General features: G+C 45.2%; 1 protein-coding gene across 3 annotated transcripts in view; it reads left to right on the top strand.

Moving 5' to 3' along the window:
- SLC23A2 (solute carrier family 23 member 2) overlaps positions 1 to 25,583 on the top strand; it is a 50,530-nt gene extending 24,947 nt beyond the window's left edge. For all 3 annotated transcript variants that reach the window (XM_083880592.1, XM_083880594.1, XM_083880593.1), the window contains exons 4-16: positions 1,400 to 1,516; positions 2,710 to 2,867; positions 6,581 to 6,669; positions 7,905 to 7,975; positions 9,106 to 9,287; positions 12,167 to 12,287; positions 12,915 to 13,071; positions 15,227 to 15,374; positions 15,920 to 16,025; positions 18,706 to 18,835; positions 18,943 to 19,080; positions 20,223 to 20,318; positions 20,831 to 25,583. In XM_083880592.1, coding sequence (XP_083736718.1) covers positions 1,400 to 1,516; positions 2,710 to 2,867; positions 6,581 to 6,669; positions 7,905 to 7,975; positions 9,106 to 9,287; positions 12,167 to 12,287; positions 12,915 to 13,071; positions 15,227 to 15,374; positions 15,920 to 16,025; positions 18,706 to 18,835; positions 18,943 to 19,080; positions 20,223 to 20,318; positions 20,831 to 21,063 — 1,746 coding nt within the window. In that variant the 3' untranslated portion in view covers positions 21,064 to 25,583. The remainder of the gene's footprint in view (positions 1 to 1,399; positions 1,517 to 2,709; positions 2,868 to 6,580; positions 6,670 to 7,904; positions 7,976 to 9,105; positions 9,288 to 12,166; positions 12,288 to 12,914; positions 13,072 to 15,226; positions 15,375 to 15,919; positions 16,026 to 18,705; positions 18,836 to 18,942; positions 19,081 to 20,222; positions 20,319 to 20,830) is intronic.
- The last annotated feature ends 323 nt before the right edge of the window (positions 25,584 to 25,906 follow it).

Here is a 25,906-nt window from a genome sequence, read left to right as displayed (position 1 = left end):
TGCAGGAGGGGCTGGGCAGGGACAGTTCCCCTCCTTGCTCTGTGCAGGCCCTCTGTCCTGGGGAGAGGATTGCTCAGTGCTCAAAGTGCTTTAAAGAGTTCTCTGAAATGAGGGTTTCTATATTTTACTTTTCTGCTGCAACACCCTCGACCTTCCCACAGCACTGTGCTCACTTGCACTCCCTGAATGTGGATTATCTCAGTGGATTTGTTTTCCCAGAAGAAGGCTGAGGTGAGAGGGGAATGCCAGGAGTCAGATTGGCTCACTGACCTTGCAGGTGACACCAAATGGAGATTAGCTCAGCGTAATCCATGGATGTGTTGGGATTTTTGGAGAGGTAGAGACCGTTTGAGGCAGTCACAAGTCTGGCAGAGTTCCCAGGCTCTGTGTGAGGCAGCTTCACGTGGGCTTGCTGTGTCTTGGGCAGGATTAGGGCAGAGCAGTTGTTGTATAAGGTAATTTTTTAGTTACTTAATCTGAAATTACAAAATCTCATACTTCCTCCTACTTTTATTGTTGTGCTGGGGCTTTGGAGCATTGTGGGTTTGTTCTCAGGAATTTCCAAACCAGATGGTTTGGAGGGAAAGGTTTCCACTTATTTGTGACAGAGAAATTACAGAGCTGGCCCATGTTTTAATGGAAGATCTGCAGGGATGTTGATGTATGAATGTTGGTTGTGGTCAGTTGTCCATTGGCTCACTGGGATGGGGCATGTGGCAGGGCACAGCATGGCCTTGCCCAAATTCCTGGGGGAATTTAAATTCCTGGAGGAATTCAAATTCCTGGAGGAATTCTGCCTGACTGATAGAAATTGGTTAGGGATTAATTTGGGTATAATAATTAGCGTTTTTTCTGACTGCATAAAGGGGAGGCAGAAGAAAAATTATAAATTCTTTGGCTGAAAGTGGTTGACCAAGATGAAATTGGGTAAGAGCAAAGCAGGGAAGCAATTATCATAATGAGGATTTATTTTTGCCAGTGGTTTTGGTCTGTAATGCAAGGACAGAGCTCTTCTGCTTTGGAAACAGCCAGGGTTAGGTCTTCTTCTTAGTTCCAATTTTTTCCTGCTTCCTTTTTTTGTTTGTTTTTTGTGGTTTTGGGGGTTGGTGGTGTTTTTTAACAGTCTTGTCATGATTAATCCATTTTTGGCCATCTTTTGGCTGCCAGATCAGTTCTGTCATAAATCAGCAATTATAAATAAGTAAGCAGGGAATGGCTGTCAGAAGGGAATGTGTTGGGTACAAATTCAGGAGCTAGATGTGAAAGGCTTTGAAATTGCCACAAATCAGCATTGCTTGGGAATGCTGAACCAGCCTTGGAGTGTCTAGGACTTGCTTGACAGTTTAAATTCACTTTATTGTGTGCAGCAATAACCTGCTGGTGTCCTTTGTTCCTCCAGAGCTCCCTGGCAGAGACCCTAGACAGCAGTGGCAGTTTGGATGCCCAGAGGACTGACATGATCTACACCATTGAAGATGTTCCTCCTTGGTACCTCTGCATATTTCTGGGCTTGCAGGTATATCCCAAAACAGAGATAGATTTTTTTTTTTCTTCTGTAACTTCCAAAGCTTGTTGAGGATTTTGTGTCCAGTTTGTTGTGTTTGTGTGTGTGAGTTTTATCCTGCTCCATTTGTTGTGTTTGTGTGTGTGAGTTTTATCCTGCTCCATTCTCATGTTTGAAGAAGGTATTAAGAGGTTTCTTCTGAAGCTGATCATGCTCAGATCATTGTTCTGAGAATGATTTGAGTTTTCAGCTTGTGCATTTTTGAGATTCACTTTAAATATTTAAGGTTATAGGCTACTGTTAGTAAATGAGTGAGCAGAGGCTCCAGTGGCAGCCTTCACAAGTGATATTGGGTACCTCTGGAGTTAAAAATGTAGAGAGAGAATGGTTTAGACCTGAAATATTGAATATTTAAGCTGCTACTGCAGTTATTTCAGTTTTGAGAATATCACCCTGGACCTGGCTTGCCAGGGAGGCCCCTTGGAGCACAGGCAGGTGCTTCCTGCAGGGAGTGGGCAGCAGGACCTTCCTCCAGCTCAGCCACTTCTTATGGGCAGCAGAGCAGCTCCAGTTCCATCTCCTTCCCTTCTCCAGTGGTAATAACATCAGTCCCACAAGAATGCAGAGAATTTGGTAATCTCTGTAAGGGACATTGAGATCTCCAAGCAAATACATTCCAAAGCATCCTTTTTATTTCTGCCTTTTCCTCAAGGACACAGGCAGTTCTGTATGAATTCTGCTTTTACTTGTGTGTGGAGTATGGTGAAAATTTGTTTTGCTTTTGATGTGCTTGGGTTGAGGAGGAGCTAATGAGTGTCCAGCTGCTGGTCCTTGGGATCTCCTCTGTGAGTGCTCCAGGTTCATTTGTGAGCCAGGGGATGTGAGCCAGTGTGAATGGAGTTATTTCTGGCTTGGAGGTTGTTCTCAGCACAGTTACCTGGATGCCTCCTCAGGAGAGCAGCTGTGGAGATGTTTCAGTTCTGGTGGATCCCACAGGAATCAGAAATCCCCCACATCGAGATCATGAGCAACAGGCGAGCAGGAGCACAGGGGAGATGCTGAGAGGAAAGCTCAGGGGGGTGGTAGCTTTGCTGGGGATTCAGAAGTAGAAAGAAAAGCTGCTGATGCCCCAGAAAAGCTGGTTATGAATAAATGAATGAGCTGCTGAGTGCTGGCTGCAGCACTAACCCCCCCTGTGCCCCCAGCACTACCTGACGTGTTTCAGCGGGACCATCGCCGTGCCCTTCCTGCTGGCCGATGCCATGTGCGTGGGCTTTGACCAGTGGGCCACCAGCCAGCTCATCGGGACCATCTTCTTCTGCGTGGGCATCACCACCCTGCTGCAGACCACCTTCGGCTGCAGGTGAGACCCTGGGGCGCTCGGGGCTGTCTATTGACACTGGGCCTAGGCTGGGCATCCTTTGGGATTTCCCAGGATCCAGGAGTGGGAGTGGTTTCCAGAGGAGAAATACAAAACTAACAGCAGCAGCTACAGGGTAGTTAGGGAAAGCTTTTGGAAAGCTGCTCCCAAAAAAAGGTGGATCTGAAATAACACAAGACATCCCAAGGGTGAGAAAATACAGCAAGGAGAGGGGAGGATGGGGAGGGAAACCCAGTAAAACAGAGGAGGGAGGAGTGTTCCTAGAAGATGAAAAATTTATATACCTTGGTAAAGAGGAGCTAACTGTGGTATTTTATTAATTTCTTGAATTTAATCCTTGGCAATATTTAGGTGATTGTGACCAGTCCTACAACAAATTGCATTCTTGTTCTTGTGAAGGGCTTGGCAAGTTAAAAAGGCTGGGGAAAATGATGAGGGAAACTTGTCACTCTCTGAACTGAGTCTCTGTTTCCTCCCAATCCATGAAATAATTTGGGTTTATTTGTTAGCTACTCTGAGTTATAGGTAATGATCGTTCTTGGAGTTGGGAACACACACAAAGATATAGCCTTGTATAAATCTAGTGTTGGCAAGGATAGGATATTATTTAATTAAGATAAATCTTTAAAAACCTGTTCTCCACAGTGGCCACTGCACAGATGTTTAACATGCTGACCTGAACTTTGGGAATAACTAAAAGCTGCAGAGTTATTTCTGCATCTTCTTGAATAAATCCAAACCAGAAGAAATGTGCATGTTTAACCCTCAGGTGGTTACTGAGGTGATTCTTGAGTCACTCAGTTCAGTTTCAGAACAATGTGAGCTGAAATCTTGTCTTCCACTAGAAAATTCTGAACATCCTCTGCATTTTTAAAGATTTAGTTAAGAACCAGAATCTTTAGGTGGCAAAGGTGTCTCAGTAGGGTGCAGAAGACAAACCTGTGGTGGGTCAGCTTTTCATCTAAAACATTTCCAGATATTCCAGATTTTCCAGTGTACCCTTTGGTTGCTATCTGAGTTAGCTTTGGTTCACTTGCTGGTCTTTCTCCTTTGGAAAAAGAAAACATCCTATATTTTTTTGTCTCACTGGACTTAAGAGCTCACTCCTCCGTCTTGTATGTAAAGGTCACTCTGATGGCAAAACAACAGAGTAAAAACCGTTGAAAAAGCAAACTTGCTTTCTCCAATGTATTTTTCTTTTGTAAAGACTCCCTAGAGTAAATAATCTTATTTCCAGCCTGATTGGCTCTTCGTGCTGCAACCATAAATCCTCATGTACATTGTCTGGAAGTTTGTCATATTTGTTTTTGGTTTTGTTCCCTCCTAACTAATCTTGGCTTTTTATCACTTACTAGAACGGGATTTGGGGCTCATTCAGAGAGGAGGGGCCCAAAATTATGGTGCCATCATTTCGAAATTCTCTGTTCTTTCTTGTGTAATCCCACCCCTGCCCTCCACCCTGCTGGGATTTTTCCCTTTTCAGTGGCTTCCACTTGCACTGTACTTATATTTTTATATCCCTGAAGGCCAAATTGTGTTTGGGTCTTAAAATAACTTGTATTTAAGGAGGAAATTTCCACGCTTGGATGTTTTATAACTATTCCCCATGTGATGGAGGGTTTATGTAAGGCTGGGAATGGGATACAGCAGCACAGGCCTCTCAATGAGATTTGCAAGTATTCATTGGCAAGTCTGTCAACTGCAAAGTATTTCAGCAAATAAAGGTTTCGAAAGGTCAAATTCCATGGTTTAAGGGTCCTTAAAGATGGATTTAGATGAGGTGGAGTTGTGGTCAGTTTGGTACCCAGACCAGTTCTAGGAATTCCAGCTATTCATTGTGTTACGTAGTGAGCCCCGGCTCTGGCAGGGGTTCATTAGTGGGTAATTAGTGACACTGAGACCATCAAATACAGCTTTAATCCACACCAGGGTGGCAGTGCTGGTGCTGTGCCCATCACTGCACTGGCTCAGCTTTCTCACATCTGTGAGACATGTGAATGTAATGAGACATTTCCAGATGCCTTTGACTGCATAAAAACTTGTTTTCACAAGGGCCAGTGCCAAGCTGGAGCAACTTGATGATTTAGACATGAAATTTAAATGATATCCCACTCATGAGCTTTGGTACTTCAAGCTTTTGGTGCTTTAGCAATGAGTGGCTGCCTTAAAATCCGTAAGTCACGTTCCAGACTGCAGCTGTCACTTGAGAAAGAGTGATCTTGGTTGACTGATTTTGAGCAATTTGTTAAAAAATTTTAAGATATTGAATTACCTTTTTTTTTGCCTGGCTTAGGAAAAAAAAAACAAAACACTATTTTGAGCCTTTTGGGAGCTCCCTCTGTTACCTGTGTTACGTAAAAGTTGAGCAGGACGTGCTGACATGTGATTTTCCATCCATGCGCTGGTGTTTAACGGGATACAAAACAACCCAAGCTGGCAGCAGTGACCTCAGCACTGGAGAATGTGTTTGTAGTGTATGTTTACCAAACCTCTGGGGAGGCTGTGGGGCTGTGTAGGTGGGATGGAGCAGTACCAGCTTGTTCCAGGTATTGCAGTCCTGCCATGGGCACCAACTTTGCTTAATGAACCTGGCAGAATGAGGTGAATCATTCCCTGAGCCACCAGCCCTGACTTCCCGGAGATAAAGCTGGGATTTGTGCTTAAAGGAACTCTCAGTGGGAGTTAAGTCCAGCCAGCCATCCTTGGATGGCTCATGGAGTTAATGAAGTTTGAGTTTCTAATGGAGTTTTTAACATTTGGTGGGTTTGAAATTGCCCATGGCCCAAACTGCTCCAGGTTCTGCCTGTGAATTTCACAACTACCATTAATAACATGCCTCTGGTTTCATCTTTTCTGTGCTCCGTGTACACCATTTTTTCCCCACATCTCTCCTCCTTTGAGCATTTTCTGATCTTTACCTGAACCTGAGCAATTTTTTCCTGCCCTGGTGTTTGCCCTACCCTCGAGGTGCTGTGGAACAGCCCCATAGCAATTCACAATGTCACACCTTGGGATCTCCTGTTAAAGGGAATCTCATGGCAGTGCATTAATGTCAATATTTGTAGAATAGTTCAAAGTGTATCTGTAATTAAGTAACATTGGGATATTTGTTACACAATGTATGGTGAGTTCAATAAATCCATAGTTGGTGCAGGTGGATCCTCTTTAGATCTTTAAATCTTTTGGGAAGTATTAGCATCAATGCTAAGAATGTAATCTTGAAATTCTTGTAGTGTTTGTATTTATTGGTGGCAGCCACTTGGAACATCTAATCTGCTCCCATCAGCCCAGCAGTTATTGACACATGCACTTAAAAATGAGTGTACTAGGAGTCATGGAGAGGGAAGGGATGGAGCCTGCAGGCTGCTCCTTCAGAGAGCTGTTCCCTATGCTGGGATGGTAAAAGCTGCACATTCAGCACCCAGCTCAATGTCCATCTATGTCCCTGCGCTGCAGAGTAACAGCCTGCCATCAGTGTCTGGCCCCTGGAGTTACTTGGTTGATAACTTCAGGCAGGTGATGTTAGCTCTTTGGCCTATGAAGTCTTTGTATTTCTCTGACTGACTGGGTGGAGGATTTTTTGTGAGAAATCCTCCTATTTCCCAGTTTTATAACTCAGTAAAGGCTGGTTTCAATGCTCACCCACTGCAGTAACCCCACAGAATGTCACCATCTCTCCTCTCCCTTTCCACCAGGTTACCCCTGTTCCAAGCCAGTGCTTTTGCTTTCTTAGCACCTGCCAGAGCAATTCTCTCTCTGGAGAAGTGGAAGTGCAATAACACAGGTAATTGTTGTTTATCCTTGTTCAGGTTTAAGTGACAAATGGCCCAGGTCATGTGGAGTGCAGCTGCCAGAGCTTCTGATGGAAAAACTGGGAGTGATGAGCAGGGAATAGAGAAAGACTCTTTTTAGAGTGTTCAAGTACTGTGCCACAGAAGAAGACTCCTAAAAATGTCCTTGTGGAGTTCCATTTCTGGGGATTTTTTTAGAATATAAAAACGTTGATGAAAGAAGTGTAAATATGGCATAAAGTAATTCTTCTGTTCCATTTATATTCCGTTAATGTTCCTTCCCGTAATGTTCCAAATATTTGGAAATAGCAAGTCCAACTGAATCCTTTGAAGTTGTGAGTAGGAGGGAGTTTGAGCAATGTACAGCATCACCTCCAGACCAGGGTTTTCCCCTGTTTAAGTCATACTGACAGGTTTTGACAAGATTTGGATGTTCTTTTTCACTCTTTCTCTGCTGATGTCATCATCCTGGAAGGTTTGAACTTCATAAAGAAAAGATTCTGGTTGGGATGGGAACATTTGCTTTAGACTGGATTGGATTGGAAGGTAGAAATGACTCTGGCAGTTTTCTGTTCAGTAGGGGGTGGTTATTCAGTACCAAGACTGTGGACAGTGGATAGCTGCAGCTGGGAATCAGGCTGCTCACTCCTGACTGAAACTCCTCCCAGGGTTCCTTTGGATTCTCTAATAATTGAATTTCTTATATTTGTGTGTTCATACATCCCTGTTAACTCACATTCAAAATGTGATTAATACCCAGCTTGTTGAAAGAAACTGTCCAATAACCCCAGGTGGCAAAGCAATTTTCCCCACAACTCCAGATTTTCCAAAAGAGCTTTGCTATATCTTCCTCCTGAACCCTCTCACCTTCCAAGGCTGCCACGGGTCAGCTCACTCAGTGAGTGACCTCAGCTGGAGAACAGCAAGCACTGGAGTTTGTGATTCTGGGGTGCAGCTGAGTTATTCTCCATTGGAGTGGGGAGAGAATTCCTAACTGACCTTTCTGTCTGGAAGTCAGGGTGTTTTCCCAGTTTGGAGCAGAGGGTGAAGTGAGGGGTTGGCTCTTGGGGAAGGTGATCATGGTGTCACTTCATTTGGAGCAGAGCTTGCTCTCTGTGTGAATCAGGGCTCATTTGTCAGACACAGCGTGAGGAGGGATTTGTTTTGTGTGGAATGGTGGCAGAGTGGCTGGGGAATAAATCCCTGTGTTTTTTCTCCCTTCTGCAAGATACAACAGTTACAAATGGAACAGCAGAGCTGCTGCACACGGAGCACATCTGGTACCCCCGGATACGAGAGGTAATGTGGGAGTTGCCTTTAGCTGTCACTCTCTCCAGTTACAGTTAAGTTTCTCACTTGATCATCTGTGTGTTCTTGTCTTTAAGTTGGTAATTTCTTGTTTCACTGCAATCTCCATTTGAATATATCCCTTTACTCATTTCATGGAAATCTTCATCTTTTCCACCTATTCATTGCTGGACAGCAAATACCAGGAGTTAGTTACCACATTCCAAAAGACGTGCAGTGAAATGCTCAAGTGAGATGAAAACTCTTCTTGTAACTTTGATTTGTGCTCACTGGCAGCAGTTAAGCTGCTGCCAGGCCTCTTGTCTGCTGTCCCTGTGCAGTGGGGCTGGGCCCTGGAAGGTGAATCTGCAGTTAGGAAATCTGGTTTGTTCCCAAGTGTCTTAAGTTGGAGACTCTTGTGATAAGAGGTCGATTCTCCCAAGAGACTTGAGAAATGCCTGGAACTCCTCCTCCACTGGCAGCACTGCATTGTAAAGTCGTGGTACCCTGCAGGGCAGGCTGAGGGCTGTGCCACGCCAGGGTGGCAGGTAGAGTAGTCCAAATGAAGGCGTGTGTCATGGAATTGATCTCCCATCCCGTTGCTTTGGGCTGCCAACTTTTTCTTAATTAAAAACAACCCCTCTCTCTTCCCCATGTTCAAACCATAGCTACATCCTGCCAAGAGCCCTGCAGCCAAGAGGGCTGACAGTCTCCTGAGACCACAACGCTGCTCTAATCCAGCTTCTAAGGAGCACTTGTGACCAATGCAGCACACACTCTGCCCCTAGGAGCTAGGAGCATCACCTCGTGGCGCACCAACCCTTGCCGTTCGATCTGAGAGCTTAAAGGTTAGCCTGGACCCCAGGTCTCCTGTCTGACAGTGTGATGTGCTTTCCACACAGCTTCCAGACTGGCCCACTGGTCTGTTGTGTAATAGTTTTGTGGAGAAAACCATAAGTGTTATGCTTAAAGCAATAAGTCACTTAAACATAATGAGCTGTTTTATGACAAAAAAAAATTTGCTGAGTTCTTCTGTGTCACTAAATTCTTTTAACTGCAGTTTGTAATCCAGAGCAGAAAAACAAATTGGCTTTGCCTGTCAGATGGGACTGAACTGCCTCTCTGCTCTGTTATGTGTTCAGATCCAAGGTGCCATCATCATGTCTTCACTGATCGAGGTGGTGATCGGGCTGCTGGGGCTGCCTGGGGCTCTGCTGCACTACATCGGCCCCCTGACCATCACCCCCACCGTGGCCCTCATCGGCCTCTCAGGATTCCAGGCTGCTGGGGAGCGAGCTGGCAAGCACTGGGGCATCGCCATGCTGTGAGTACCCCTGGGCTTCCTGCTGGGGAGGGACAATTGAGGGCACTGGGGAAAAGCCAGAGGCAGCTCAGCCATCTCAGTGCTGCCAATGTGGAGAAAGAAACAACATGAACAGGAATATGGAAGAGCTGCGGAAATGTGGGAATAAGGATAGCAGCAGCTCAGAGGAGTTTCCTGAAGAAGCTTTTCCCTGGGAAGAAATCCTTCCCTGGGAGGTTGGGGAGGCCCCAGAGCAGCTGTGGCTGCCCCTGGATCCCTGGAAGTGCCCAAGGCCAGGTTGGACAGGACTTGGAGCAGCCTGGGATAGTGAAGGTGTCCCTGGCCATGGCTCCTCCATGGAACTGGATGGGCTTTAAGGTTCCTTCTAACCCAAACCATTCCATGATAATGTAAACTCGAGGAGAGGGGAAAGGGCAGTTACCAAAACTGAGGTGTGGAGAACAGAATTTTATAAAGCAGGAGTTGATCTGGGAGCCATTGGCTGGGTGGAGTTCAGTGCTGTAGAAAAAATGATTTAACGGAACACACCAGAGAGATGAAATACAGTGAACAATTTGTATTTCTGGACTGGCATTGCCTGTTTCCTCTCCTGCAGCAGCAGCTAAATACCAGTGGTGATGCTGGTCCCTCTACCATTGGTACTGGTTTGCTTACCTGTGCCCAAGAGAAATTCAATTGTGTGATGACAGAGGGCACAAATATTTACCATCAGTGGCTGAGCCATAAGCAGAGAGATTCCTGTCAAAGGGACAAAAAAGCTTTTAGAGGGAATTTCAGGGTCTGGGATGTGTGCCATCAGCTGTAGGGAGCAGGGAAATGAAAGAACGAAAAGGAATAAATGAAGAAAATGAGACGAAGAGAAGACAAAAGCTCCCCGTGTGGGTAAGCAGCCAAATAAGGCAGGAAAGCCCATTTTAGGGGCTGAAGCAGTTGCTGTGTTCCATGTGCAGCATGCAACTGTGCTGGCTCTGGGAGCAGGAGGAATGCCTTGATGAGATCAGATTGTGATCTCACTAATCTGTTTGCACAGTGCTTTGAACATGTAAAGTATTCTGTAAGTGCAGCTTATGATTAAAAGGGCTCTTTAATTCTCTTTTATCTTGGATGTTAGCATCACGAGTATTTTTGTGACTCTATTATATTAGGCAGCTGATCCAAAGAAACGTTTTATTTGCCTGTAAAACAAATTCTGTGCAAGTTGGGACTAACGTTAAATGAATCAAGCAGATCTTTGAATTGGACATGGAAACGTGTAATTAAAGTTGACATTTTTGCAAATGGAAAAAAAATAAATCAATTCAGGATTGGGATTTAAATATTACCCAGTCAATAAAGTATTTCTGCCTTCTGCCATGCAAAAACGTGCACTAGGTTGTTGAAAACAACTCCATAGCTGTGGGGAGGCATTCAAAACTGACTCCAGCTTTGTGAGATGTGGCTCCTGGAATTGTCTTGGCTGTTCTGATGAGATCAAGGTCCTGAATTCCTCCCTGACCCTGCAGAATCAGCTGTGGCATAACTGGGGGCCTCTGGGACCTGCAGGCGCTTGTCCGTGTTGGACAGGATTCCCAATTTCCCAGTTTCCTGACTTGACTTGTTCCGTGAGTGCTTTATTCCATAAGACACTTTGCATTGTGATTTGTAAAAAGGGGAATTATTCCTGAGTTGGGCTTTCCCTGTTTATCCAAATTTTCCTGGGGCATTCAAGGATTTGGTGCTCTTTCACAGCCCCTCTGCCATGCAGCCAATAGAAAATTCCTTGCAATAATAGAATACTATATTTTTTTTACAACTCTGTACTAAATAAAACCCAAAGCTCCCTGTCCTCAGGGCTGGTGTGCAAGGGAGTGGAGCCCATCTTCCAGTGGTGGATTTTGGGGAAGATTTGGGGTTTCCTGGCTGGAAAAGATGTGCCTTTTGCTTTTCTCTTGGAGTAGTGAGGGCTGTAAATGCCCCTCCTTGTTCCTGGAGGCTGAGGGAGAGGAAAACTGGTTTGTGTCTGATCTGGGGCAGAACAGGGAGAGAGACTGAAAATCCTCTTTTTATTTTTCAAGTCAGCTGATAAAAACATAATCTCAGATTTCAGTAGAGCTTTGCTTCTTCAGACAGCTCCAGTCTTTGGGAGGCCCTTTTAGAGCAGAGCTGGGTTGGCTCATTCAGAATTGAGCAACGTGCCCTGGCTTCTGATTTTTCAGTGCAGGGGGGCTTATTTTAGCTGTAAAAATTAATTTTCAATATCTAGAGGAGCTTGGCAATTTCATTGTGGGGGGGAAAATGCATAATAATTGAGACATCTAATACTGATAAACTGCACTTGCAGCAAGCCTTGGGGGTCCGGCTGCATTCTGTTTCATTTGCAGCTATTTAGTGAAAAATTCATATTTTAAAAATTGGATTCTGAAAAACAGAAAAAATTCCCTGACAGAAATTTCTCAAGTGCTTTGGAGTTTTATGCAAATTTTGAAATGTAAAAATTACTGTATACAGGCCTCCAGTTTTCCTGTTTCTTCCCAGTTGCTGGCAGCAAGTTTTGTGCTTTACAGAGCACATGGATCACAGGTGGAGTTTAGGAGGAAAGAAGGAGCAGCACAGAAATTTTAACTGAAAATCTGCCTTCAGTCTGGGCCTGTTCCTGATTCATTTTACCTGCTTGCAGCTGCTGAGTTTTGCAGCACTTCAGAATTCAAATTCTCTTTAGCTATTTGAGGAATAATAATTTTAATCATTTTGCTGCCTCGTCTTCTGCTTAAATTGAAAATCTGCAGTTTTGTTCTGGGTCCAAAGGGTCCGAAGAGATTTGTGCTAAGAAGACTTTATCATATATTGGTGCTAACGACATTTCTCTCTTGTCCCACCCTCCTCCTCCTTTTTTTTCTCAGGACTATTTTCCTAGTATTGTTGTTTTCTCAGTATGCCAGAAATGTCAAATTTCCCTTGCCCATTTATAAATCCAAGAAAGGATGGACAGCATACAGACTGCAGCTTTTCAAGATGTTCCCTGTAAGTCGTTGAACTTGTTCTTCCTTAGGCAAAAAAAAATCATTTCTGTTTTGAGTGGGGTTTTTTTTCCCTTGGTTTTGATTTTTCTTAACAATAGAATACTCACAAAGGTGAGATAAAAGCGTAAATGGATTTATTTGAAACGTAACAGCTTGTTGGCCACAGGAAATATTCTGATTTTGTGGCCACTCTGGTGTCTGCCTCTGCTGAGGAGCTGTTGAAGTGATGGAGACCCGGGAGGGAAGGGCAGAGAAGAAGGGATGTTTGTGTACACAAGGAGAGCCTATACCAAGCCCTCAGAACTGCTGATACCAGATCATTATCATCTCCTTTTACCTAAACAATTCCCCTGCGCCTCGTGAAAAGTTGCTCTTTATTCCTGTGGTAAAACTAAGACTAATTCCCCAGTTTGTTAAAAGTGCCCATTTGGAGACTTCCCCATTTGTTAAGGAGAGAAGAGATTTGCTTTGATTCCAAGGATTTTGTAAGAGCACCTTCCTTGGGGCTGGGGAAGCGCCCTATGGATCTGCTGTGGGATGTGCTGCCTGGTCCGACTCACAGCTGTGCAGCACATCCTGAATGGGAACTGAGAGTTCATTTATCAGCTTCTCTGCTCTTCTCCCCCAGATCATCCTGGCCATCCTGGTGTCATGGCTGCTGTGCTTCATCTTCACGGTGACGGATGTGTTTCCTCCGGACAGCTCCAAGTACGGCTTCTACGCACGCACAGACGCACGCCGGGGCGTGCTGCTGGTGGCCCCCTGGTTCAAGGTCCCCTACCCCTGTAAGTGTCCCTGCTCCTCAGGAACCCAGGAGTGTCATTCCTCTTCTTTCAGGGGCTCTGCTTGCTCTCTTGTCAGTGGTGCATTCCATGACCCTTGGATGGTGGATAATCCATCCCTAGGAGTGTCCCAGGCCAGGCTGGACAGGGCTTGGAGCAGTCTGGGACAGTGAAAGGGGTCCCTGCTCATGGCAGGGATGGGACTCTAGAGGGTCCCTTCCAATCCAAACCATTCCATAATTCTAACACAAACCACTCTCATTACTTGCTGGGTGGGGCTGATGGTTTTTCTTTCTTTCCCTCTTCAGTTGATACCTTAAGGTGTCACTCAGGGAAGGCTGAGGGTCTGAAACTGCCGTTTGCAGTGTTTATCTGAATGACTCTTCTGATAACAAGTGACTGTACCTTTAATGTGGAAATCCAAGTACTGGCTGATTTATCTGTCCTTGACAGTCCTGTTATTATACAATGACAAGGACAGGTTTTTACAGCTCTGCTGAAGTCACTGACTCCCATTGTCTAAGGAATTACTTTTGTGAGGAGTTTCTCTCAGCTTGCTGCACCTCCGTGCCCCAGACACACCCATTCCTGAACAAGCACAACTGTTCCTGGCAGAAAAATGCCCCAACTTGCCAAGGCACTGCTGGAGCTGGCAAGTCAGAGAATGCCAGGCCCTGCTTATCTGAGGGCAATGAAATTATTTACAGGACAGCACCAAACACTTTACACAACGTTTTGGATGCTTCATATGTATTTTTATGTTAGCCACCTCTGAGTTTATAGCTGTGAAAGGCTGGGTTTATGGCATGAGATTGCACAACTGGTTCACCCTTCAGAAATTAACAGGGTAATTAGAGAATAATAGTCTTCTAGAATAGAATCATAGGAATTATCAGCAATACCACCACATTGTAATGAGGCAGCTTCGGTGTGGTTTTCCATATGTTTTGGTTCTTAAAAGAAACCACTTCTAAAGCAGCAGATGAAGAATAGAAGCTTTTGAGAAAGAAGAGGAGGAAAACTTCTCCACCCTGATTAGCCCTTTAGTGTTTGTGTGGTTCGTTCACTCTTGTGTGACTGAAGATCCCTTTGTTGCAGGAGACTCATCTATTTCAAAGAGATAAAAGCATCAAGGCAATAGCTCTGGAAAACCTGCCAGGCTTTTCTACAGGCTTAAATTAATCTTATTTTCTCTACTACACAAACTTGGAGCTGGGAGATGTTTGTGCAGTGATCAGAGCTGGTTGTTGCCATCCTCTTTGGTAGACTAAACTTGTGACCAAAGTGAGTTTTTGGAGCAATAATAATTAAGTGGCATTTTCCTCACTAGCCATAATTGTTTTCTCACAAATTGTAGCTCAAATTCCTGATTCCTGAACAGGAGAAAATTTTTTTAGTGGGGTTTTATGGTTCTCTGGGATTTTCCCAAGTGTGATCAAAGCAGTTGGTTTGGCGGTTTTTCCTTTGCTCCTTTCATCTCCTTAAACTTGCCAGATTATGTTAGAGTGAAGAGAGTTTGTTGTTTCCATCAAAGGTAAATAAACAGTGCCCAGGGCAGTGTTGGGCACTGGGGAGGCCCCACCTCAATCCTAAAGTCAATTCTGGCCCCTCAGGACAAGGACATGGAGGGGCTGAAGCCCCAGGGAAGGGAACAGAGCTGGGGAAGGGGCTGGAGCCCCCAGGAGAGGCTGAGGGAGCTGGAAAAGGGGCTCAGCCTGGAGAAAAGGAAGCCCATGGGGGACCTTCTGTCTCTGTACAACTCCCTGACATGAGGGGACAGCCAGGTAGGATTTGGGATCTTATCCCAGAGAACAGGGACAGGAGGAGAGGCAGGAGGGAGGGAACAGCCTCCCAGGCTGTGCCAGGGGAGGCTCAGGTTGGATATTGGCGAGTATTTCTTCCCCTGAAGGGCTGCCCAGCCCAGCCCTGCACAGGGGTGGTGTCCCCATCCCTGGGGGGGTTTAGCAGCAGTGTGGATGTGGCACTTGGGGACGTGGCCAGTGGTGGCATGGGCAGTGCTAAAGGAACAGCTGGACTCAATGATCGTAAAAGTCCTTCCCAACTCAAACCATTCCACAATTCCTTCAGATTTCTGTTTGTTTTGATACCCAGACTCTTTCCTGGGGCAGGAGAGATTTCAGTTTTCTTCTCTTCACAGTCCAGTGGGGGCTGCCGACCATCTCTGCCGCAGGGGTGATCGGGATGCTGAGTGCTGTCGTTGCCAGCATCATCGAGTCCATCGGGGATTACTATGCCTGTGCCAGGCTGTCCTGTGCTCCTCCTCCACCCATCCATGCCATAAACAGGTTTGTCCAAAACAAAAGTACTTCCAGTGTCTCAGGCTATTTGGGTTTTTACCCTTTTTCCTGTTGGGATAAGACAGGAAAGTGCTCTGAAGTGAAATGTTACAGCCTGGTCAAACACAAGGGCCAAGGATCTGAAATCCAGATCCTTGGATTATTTTTTTTTTTACAGATCGAGCATTTGAATCCCAGTCCTATTCCTGCTAGAGTCTGTGGAAGTTAATAGCACCATTTCCATAAGGATAGAACTGTAAACTAGTTCTGGAATTTGGGTTGTCAAAATCGCCTGGAATGCAATTTAGAAACAAAGAGCAGCTCTGAAGTTTTGTTTGAATTTTTTATGTAATTTCCTCAGTTTAGGAATGTGGGGTCTAAGAATCAGGAAACAAAACTCCAGTGTGATTTCCAGGTGTGTTGGAGCTTGAAGTATGAATTACAGTAATTCCATGATGGAATAGATGCCCCTGTGGCATTCAGCCATGAAACACCCTCCCAGTGAATTTGTGCCTGTACCAGCGTGACTCTTGTGTTCTGTTTGGGATTTACAGGGGCATTTTCATCGAGGGTCTCTCCTGTGTTCTGGATGGAGTGTTTGGGACAGGAAATGGATCCACCTCTTCCAGCCCTAACATTGGGGTCCTGGGCATCACAAAGGTGAAGTGCTTTGCTGTGAGCCCTCAGAGGCTTGAGTGTTCCTTATGTTCATAATCTTCTTCCCGGAGACCATTCTGCTCCATTCCTGTGCAGACAAAACTTCGCAGATCATTCTGAGTGTACCTGACTGTCTGTACTAGCTCTTGTGTAAGAGAAATGCATTACTGTACATCAAGACCTCAAAAATCCTTTTATTCAGAGTAAAAGGCAGTTAGAATCCACATAAAGCAGATGCTGCTGCATAAACTGTCTCTTGGAAAACCCAGGCAGCATTCCAGTGCTCTGGAGTGGTTTGAGTTGAGCCATAAACACTGTAAACTGAGGCATAAACTGTGTAGAAATTGGTGCTTTTTGGATGTCTTGGCTCTGAAAGCATCAGTAGGAAGTGACTTTTTAGTGCCTCACTTAAACAGTAAAATGCAGTGTGAGGTGCTTGGGCTTTATCTACATCTGTACTGGGACATTGCATTGGCACAGGGGCTGCAGTCGAGGTCATTTCAGAGTTAAATGTGCCCTAAATGTTTGGGTTCAGGGTTTAGGGGTTTAATGTATTTCTTGTGAAGTTGCTCAACAAAACGCGTGAATGCATGAGGAATTCTTTGTTGCTGACATGTGGGGCTGGATTTGTGCCTGGATGAGCTGAGAGGCCTTGGGCTGCGGAGAGATCTGCCTCATATTGTTCATTTAACCTTGGTAAAAATAGCAGTAGCATTGGTAAGAGTGATTTATGTTGTAAATAGCTCCATCTTGTTGGATGTTTAACGTGGGAACCATAGATCCTTCATACAAGGATAGAAAATGTCTGTCCTCCACTTGCAGTAACTCATCCCCCTGGCCTGATCCCAAATAAATGATATATTTGTCCTCAGCCTTTCCTTCTGGTGCACAAAGGATGATTCTGCTGGGTTCAGGCTGCAATTCAACACTAACAGCACCATCTGCTGTCTGTACCAGTCACCATCCAGCTGCCGATGGAAATCTCCTAGGAGAAGTTTTGGTCAGAAAAATTCCTTAAAGAAAGGTTTATTCTGTTCTGCTCCCTTTCTGTTGTTACTTCATGGGGGTTGAGATGAATTAACAGTGCTTTTTTTATGAGCAGCCCACAGAAATGAGAGTGCATTTCATGCTGGAACAGTGGAAAGGTGAAGTGGCAGCTGTGGCAGGGAGTGGAGCTGCCCAGAGTGGCACAGCTGGGTGGCTCTGCAACAGGCTTTGCTCTTGTTCCTTTTCCTGCACATTCATTCCCCAAAACTCAAGAGGTTTTCAGCTTCAGATAGAATTTGCACAGAGATGCTCTGCTGTTGATTTGGGAGGGGAAATCTTTAGTATTGCATGGCCCTGCTAATCCCAGGGCATTTCCCTCCCTTGAAATGGGTGCATAATTACATTCAGAATTTAAACTCAGCTGGATATAGGTGCTGCAAAGTCTTTGGGCCAGTGTGTGTTTTACTTGATGAGAGGAAGATCAATTAACTCCGATTAGCTGGGGCTAAAGCATCTCTTGCCGTAATGGTGGTGCTGAAATGGAGGCACCAAGTACCATGTGATGCACTCCAAAATAATTACTGAAAGTGTGTGTGCTGGGAATAAATGCAGAGCCTGAGCTAAATGCTGCCTGGGATGTTTTCAGTAGCTTTCCAGAGGAGCTTAATTTGTTTGCATAAATAAATGTCACTATCAAGCAGGTTTTCAAAGAATTTGCCTGTTTCTGGCAGGAAGAGAATTGTAGAGCAAGATCTCAGTGGCCCTGCAGAAATGAATATCTTTATAAAAAGTAGAGAAAGGTGCCAGCTAAATTTTGTTGTAATTCCAGATCATGGTGTGGGGGTTCTATTTGCAGGGGAAGGAGCTCACCTGGAGCTCAGCAATGAGGAATGTAGGGGAAAAAAGGACTTTTCCCACTCTCAGGCCTGTTGGATCTGCTGTTTCTCATTTCACTCATTTATCTCAGTCACATATGATGAACAAATGAATATTTCCTTTTTGAACCCTGATGCTCTGTACCAGGGGACCTGCAAAAGGCTTTTCTAGAAACCATCTTAATGTAAAAGAGTTTTTGTTGTCCCTGAAGCACATCTTCTGTCAGTAGAAAAGTGTTAAAGTACCAACTGTTCAGGTTTATCCAGTACCCCTGCACCACAGAGAACCACTGACTGCTTGAATTTTGAATGCTTAAAATAAAACTGGGAAGGAAGTGCAGGCCCTTGGTTTCAGTGCTAGCACAGCCCTGATTTGCATTCAGCCCTGGTCTCTGAGAATGTCACAAAACCAGCTGCTAAATTCTAAAGTCTAAAAATCCTGTACCTCCTTCCTGTGACCTGGTAACTGTTTATTTATTCCCATGTCCAAGGGCAGCAACACACAGATTTTTTTTTTTCCATTTGCCATCTCTCCTTGGTTTGGTTTGCCTGTTTTCCTTTCTCTCTCGTGGCTGGGTTTCACCACATTTCCTGGTGATCGTGGCAGTTCCAGATGGTTTTAGGGCTGCCCTGGTGCTATCCCCAGCCCCAAGGCAGGTAAGCTGAGCTTGGCTGCAGAGCTCTGCTGAGCCCTCTAGCACCAAAATGAAACCTGTGCAGGAGTGAGCTCAAATTAAAACTGAAAAACAAAAGAAAACACCAGGTGTGAGGCTGGGCTGAGTGCAGACCTTACCCAGTGTCCTGTCCTGTTTTCCCTGCAGGTTGGGAGCCGCAGGGTGATTCAGTATGGAGCAGCCTTCATGCTGCTGCTGGGCATGGTGGGCAAGTTCAGCGCTCTCTTCGCATCACTGCCCGACCCCGTGTTGGGGGCTCTCTTCTGCACCCTCTTTGGTAAGGGGGCTTTGTGCTCCTCTTTGCTGTTTCTAAGGATTTTGCTGTGGGTTTTTTTGAAGAAAAAGACTTGTCTAAAAGCTGGTCTTCGGGTTTTTTGTGTTCAGGGATGATCACGGCCGTGGGTCTGTCGAACCTCCAGTTCATTGATCTGAATTCTTCTCGGAATCTCTTTGTTCTTGGATTTTCCATTTTCTTTGGGCTAGTCCTCCCGAGCTATCTCAAACAGAACCCCCTGGTCACAGGTACGTGTTCCTGCTCCTTGACATCAACATTCGTGCCTTGTGCTCACATGGAAAGTTCATCTAGGTACGGAGTAATGCAGAGGGTCAGTAAGAGGAAACCCAAATTATGGAGAAAAACCCCAAATGATGCAAACAGTAAAGTCTGTAGGTCCAGACAAGCTCTGTATGTTCAGAGGAGAAATCATTGGGAGGTTGAGACCTGCAGGGGAATGTTCCAGTGGGATACAGCTGAAACTGTCCTGTTTCTCTGGGTGCATTGTGGAGCAATGGAAGCAGGCACTTACCAACTGGGCCGAAAGAAAAACTGCAAGGGTGAATGTGAGCTGTAAATGATGTTAAAAAGATTAAGGGGAAACACCAAGTTAAGAGTTTGGAAGGTGGGGAATTGTCTGGGGGTTGAAACTTTTTGTGACTCAGATGTGTTCTGAGCGTGAATTTTGATTTTAGTGAATTCCTTTGCAGATTGTTTTAATTGAATTGTAGCTTTGAGGAGTTCACAGGGAAGGTTTTCTGTTTAAATGTTACCCTCAGCAGTGGTCATGTCAGTGTGTGACACCAGAGATGGACTCAAAGGAAATATTTCACTGCTTTGGGTTTGTTTGGGGGTTTTTTTAAGCAAAATATTAACTGACTTTTCTTTCCACTGTGCCTTCAGACCGGGATTTAAGGGCATATCTATCCTGCTGTAAGTGGTTAGAAAAGCAAATCCTTCAAGCTTTATGTGGTTAATGTAATGTTCTTCCATAACTGGGGCTGTGAATTCTTGCCCCTTTAAAAAGTGAAGATTTATAAAAAGAATTATTTCAGTCCCCACAGTTTTACAATCTAAACATTTCTCTTTTCTATTTCATGGTTTTCTGCTTAGTTCAGATTAGTTGTGTCTGCAGTAGGAATTAAAATGGTGTTTTGTGACATTTTTATGAGCAACTGAGAGTTCCTGAAGTTGCATTTTGGGGAACAATGTCCCGTGGTGATGCACTGGGGGAAGGTTCTTTTGCATCAATCCTCACATGACTTCCAGAGCCATTTTGGAGCAAATCCCGCACTGAACTCAGGAACAAGTGTTCCTGCTTGGCCTGGGTGTAAATCAGCAGGATATGGATGATAAAAAATCCCAGCAGGTTTTTTCCCTGTTGCTGCAGGAATAGCAGGCATTGATCAGGTGTTGAATGTCCTGCTCACCACAGCCATGTTTGTCGGGGGCTGCGTCGCCTTCATCCTGGATAACACCATCCCAGGTGAGCCCTGAGCTGTCCTTTCCCTGGATAAAAGCAGCATTCCCTGGGTAACAGCAGCATTCCTTGCAGCAGAGCAGGAGCAGGAGGTCCCTCCTGCTTTTGTGGCTGGCTGTTTTCACACCAGGAGCAGAGTCTTTACACCTGCCCTCCCTTCCCCTGAGAACACCTGGAATCCTTCCCAGGTTAAAATTCCATCCTGTTAAACACCTAAAAGAGCTGATAGAAGCAAAACCAGTCACCAGGAGACAGACTAAAACTGGGTTTGAGATCCAAACCTGTTTCCATTCATAAGGAAAAATTAGCCTTGTCTTCCAGTTACAAAATAAAACAGATAATGTGTTTTTCCCCTTTTTGAGGAGTCTGAAAGATCTTTTCCAGATCTTTCCAGAACTTGGTGGCTGAGCCTTGGTGGTTTTTTTTTCTTTCAGGTTCTGCTTTAGGCCTGTGTATTCATATAAAGATAGCCGTGAATATATATATATATATTCTTCTCCTTTTATTTTGACTTCTAGGAAGCCCTGAAGAAAGGGGAATACGGAAATGGAAGAAAGGGGTTGGTAAGGGAAGCAAATCCCTGGAGGGCATGGAAACATATGATCTGCCTTTTGGCATGAACTTCATTAAAAAATACAGGTGTTTCAGCTTCCTGCCCATCAGCCCCACCTTCATGGGATACACATGGAAGGGCTTCAGGAAAAGCGGTAACTGCAGGAGTTCAGACGAAGACTCAGAAGCTACAGTATAGCCTTAGCTGAAATTATATTATCTAGTTGTAGTTAAAGATGTATTTGCAGTTTCTTGCTGATTGAGAAGCATTAAAATATATGTTTTGTATATCTGCATTTAAATTCTGGAACCAGAGCTGAGACTGATTAAAAACCAACAAAAAAAAAAAAAAAAAAAAAAAAAAAAAAAAAAAAAAAAAAAAAAAGCTTTTCCTGCTGTGGGTGATGGGAGCCAGGTCTAGTGTCTCTGGGACAGATCCCGCTGATTTTGGGAAGTTGTAAAGAGCTGTGTACCTAAGTCTGTTGGTTTAAAATGGGTTTAGGTGGAGATGTGGAGGTGCTGCTGCAAACCTTTTGGTTTTTACGGTGATTTTATTGAAGCCCTCAGTGTTGGTTACGCCAGGAAAGCTGAACCTTGAAAAAGGCGGGGTGGGGGGGAGAAAAGGAAAAACAGTTCCTTTTGATCATGTCAAATCCCATAGATGCTGTTCTGCTACTCAGTGACTTGCACATTCCATGTTCTCAGCATCCTGGAAATGGGGCTCAGCTGATGCCTGCAAATCATGAGAGTTTAATTCTGAATTATCTGTAATTTCAGTGACACATCCAGTGCTCACACAGGAAGTTTCTGGAATAACTTTGCCCTTGAAAACCATGACAGGCTTTGCTGGCGCAGTGCTGCAGCAGCCACTTATTTTATTCACAGCATTTGTCATTTTTGAACATTTGCTTTCCCCACCTGGGATTCTCCCAGCTCACCACAGTGTCCAGGATTTCCTTATGGGCATACACAAGGCTGGGATGTTCCAGGGATGGGAAACCTGAACTCAGACAGGGTCTGGAGGCAGTGTTTCGGTTCAGTGCCTGTGTCCAACACACTTTCCTGGCCAGAAATGCTAATTAGCTGAGCAGCTCCAAGCAATTAACAGTTGCTCCCTGCAGGGAAAGCCACGTGCTCCAAATGCTGCCAGCACTCCTGGCTTGGGTCTGAGCAGGGGGGGTTTTGTTGATGCTGCACAAGGCTCTTTCTTCTCCTCTTGTGGGGCTTCTCCAGAGGCTGATTCCCACTGGGAAGGGGGTTTGGGACAGCAGAGACACTGCACCTGCCAGCCTCACCCACTGGGTGGGTTCACGGGTATTGGGTCCAATCAGGGCACCACTCAGATATCTTTTTCTTTTCCTGGAAGTCTCAGCTCTGCTGTTATGTGGGTGTTCACGCTCATCATGCATTCATGATTAACAGTTTTATTCCTGTTTAATGTTCTTACTATTGCAAGTTAGTTTTAGACTTCAGTGTGGCCCCAAAAGCATTTTCAGCTGTGGAGTTCATCAGGGAAATGTCATGTAATGTAATTTCAAGGCCAGTAATGCTCTACGGTGCTTGCGTTTTGTATTCCTGGAAAACCATAACAGTAGCTCCTGTAACCCCCTGACATATTTATCCAAGTTTGACTACTGGACAGGAGCACAGGAACTCTGTTTTCTCTGAGTCTACTCCCAGGGGAATTTGTTCTGGGTTATTGAAGCATGGATGGGTTGGGGTGGGGAGGGCAAGGACAGAGCTTGACAGATCAGTACCGAGTAGTGTAGAGTCGGAATGATTCCGTGGATATCGTTCTCAGCATGCCATGGCTGTTTCCAGAAACTGTTTTATCCCGCTTTTCCCATGTCCAAGCATGCCTTTGTTCCTGCTTCCTTTGGGGAACTTTCAGTAGTTTGCAGTCTTGGTGTCAGTTGGACTCGAGAGCTGGTTGGAAGAGTCGTTGTGTAGTAGATGAGGTTGGTTTGCCTGTGAAACAAAATAATTTTTGCTCATTTTTCAGTGTTTCCTCTCCAGGTAGCGAGGTGTTGGATTCCCATGCCTGCCTGCACACAGTTTGGGTGCAGGAACTTCTGAATCAGTGGCACAAAGCATCCAAATTCCCCAACTTTCTGTGCAGCCAAAGATGTGTGGCAGATGTGGTGGGGTTAAAAATATCCATTCAAAAGGAAAACAAAGGCCACCTCTGGTGGCTGTACAACCTGTGGGGTTGTGATAATGTCAAATGCCAAAGTTGGTTATCCTGTTAAGGAAGGAAGGAAAAAGTTTTCAATTTCCAGCTGACTCCAGAGAGAGGAAAGCATGAGAGCAGAGTTTGTCTCTCACCCTGTTGAGGGAAACCCGGATGAGTTCTCAGTGGTGATTCCCAAGACACTCTGAGTCCCAGGGCAGCAAATCCCAGCATTATTTTCCTCCGAGGAGCAGAACTCCCCTCCTTCCTTGCAGCATTCTCTGAGCATGTGCAGTCCAATTATCCATTGGATTTAATTCTTTTTGTGATTTCTGCCCATTCCCCCTGACCGAGAGCAGAGCAGCCCCGCCCAGCTGCCCCTGGCCTTGGGAAGCAGCTCAGGTTAGGGTCAGTTTGAATCCCAGTTGGTCAGTGGGACAGGATGAATGGTTAAATGTGAGCCCCAGGCTCAGGAAGGACACCTGGGTGTGCAGGAAGGGCTGGGCTGAGTTGGGCATAGGAGCCATGGAAAGAGGAGCTTCCCTGTCCCTTCCTGGGGCTCCTTGGAGCCCTCCCAGGGGAAGGAGAGCGGTGCTTTCCTTTGGGGGGGGGTAATGTCTGCATTCACACCGGGTTTGTGCAGTGCAGGGGGGATTTTGGATCTTAAATCCTTCTCCCACCTTCCCTTTTCCTGGTCACTTTCTCAAGTGGCTGCTGTGAAATTTCAGGGAGCTGGGTGCCTGTGCCAAGCTGCTGGCAGGGGTGGTAGAGGATGACGCTGCAGGTTTGGGGAGCATTAAACATGAGTTGTGTGTGCTGGGGACGTCCAGGTGTAACCTGACTGCCAACGCAGTTCTGGATTTTCCTCTCTGTCCTTCCCTGCCTTTCCAACAGCCAAACTCCAACCACCCAGGGAAGTCGGCAGCTGAGAGTTGAGTGAAGAGGTGATGAAAAGTTTCAACCAAATTTTGAGAGGGAAGGGCAAATATTCATGGTAGAAATCTCATTTTGTCATATCAGAGATGGTATCAGTGTATACAAAGATAGTAACTTGAAATTTTTGTAATTGATATTCTCTTGTATTTTTTGGGGGGGGTTAAATTAAGGGTTCTGGCTGACATGTTGAAACATGTTTTCTAAAGCAAATACTTGCAAATTATGCCTATAGAAATTTAGGTTTCATAGCTGACAGCTATGACTGATTAACATTGTCATATTGGAGGGACTTCACTATGTACCTCACTCAGAAAGCTCAACCTTTTCAACCCCAAATTTGCTTTTATTGCCTTTTAATACTGACTTGAAATATGACAACTTGGTTTGTACATGAATATTGCAGTATTTTATTTCCATATATTAAGAAAATAACATTTCCACTCAGGATAACGGCAGCGGTTTTCCTGGGAGGGAGTGGTATGAGTGTCATGACAATGTCATGTGATGGTAGAATTTCTTCATTGACGAATCTATAGTGGTTGTGTATACTTTATTTACCCATGTTTGTGTTCCTATCCAAAACTGGAGGGTTTTGTTGTTTCCTCTCTGCTGAGTCCTCAGGGCTCCTGGGGCAGAATTGGAGAAAAACCCTCAGTGGCGCCCTGAGGAGCACCAGTGAGTGTGACCCATCATTTACACCCCAAAGGTGTGGAAATCCTGTCATTTTGAGTACAAACAGCACTCCAGGCACTCGTGGTGGCAGACTCCCAGTGTCTGCTGAGCCCTTGGATGCCTCCACCCCACCTCAGCAGCCTGTGCTTGCCAGAATCACTGGGTTGACGTGTGAAACGCCTGTGTGAGACCAGCACCACCTTCACCTTGCTTCTTTGTGGCCTTCTTCAACCAAGAGTGGCTTTTTTTTCCCTTTTCCTTTCACTTTTTGAAGCGGGGGCAGTGGGAGGGGTCACTCATTTTTTGCAGCAAAGTCCCTCTTGGTGCAGTTTCTCTGTTTTTCAGGGAGCCTGCAAGGCTTGGGGCTGTGCTGGGGCCCTGGGGAAGACACGAGATCCCAGGGCTGGGTGAGAGTTGGGATCAGTGTTGGAGCCACCCTGAGCATTCCTGCCTGGAATTCCTGCTGGGCTGTTGCTGTGCAGTGACATCCAGGATGGCAGGGAGAGCTCAAGTGGCCTCTGCCCTTCCCAGGCAATCCTCGTGCTGCCAGTCCAAATAATTCCTGTATTTGTCTGTTCAGAACAACCTCTGGCATAACAAACTATTGACTGTTCTTAGGCGGTGGGGATAAATTTTGGTTTTTCCATGACTTTTCGTGACTGACTTTGGCTGTAAAACGTTTTTGTTCAACAGCAAAAGTTTATTTGGGGGGGGGTGTTTTGTTTGATTTTTTTGTTGTTCTTGTTTCAAGATGTGTAATTCTTTTACGGAGTTTTTTTTTAATTACTATTCCTTTTTTTTTTCCTAACATTGCTTCATTAAACAACTAAATATTTAAAAATGTAATATTTGGACCAGATGTTGTGAATAATAGTAGATAAAGCTATTTTATTCTGTATTTTTAAAGCTGTTCAGTATAAATAAATGCGGGCATAGATGCAGTGTGGCAGTGTGTGTCACAGTTCCTTTCCTGGAAAATCATGCAATTAGAGGATCCTGGAATGGTTTGGGTGGGAAGGGACCCTAAGGCTCATCCAGTTCCACCCCTGCCATGGGCAGGGACACCTCCCACTGTCCCAGGCTGCTCCAAGCCCCATCCAACCTGGCCTTGGACAGTTCCAGGGATCCAGGGGCAGCCACTGCTTCTCTGGGAATTCCATCCCAGCCCCTCCACACCCTCACAGCCAGGAATTCCTCTCTAATTGATTGATTTCTTTCCAAAGGATAATTAATTTCAGAATCCAGGTGATGGCAAGACCCAGAG

Source organism: Zosterops lateralis (genome assembly GCF_965231275.1).
Source record: "Zosterops lateralis genome assembly, chromosome: 30".
Classification (NCBI taxonomy): Eukaryota; Metazoa; Chordata; class Aves; order Passeriformes; family Zosteropidae; genus Zosterops; species Zosterops lateralis.
The sequence above is the reverse complement of the archived record's forward strand: the minus strand, read 5'-3'. Positions and strand labels throughout refer to the sequence as shown.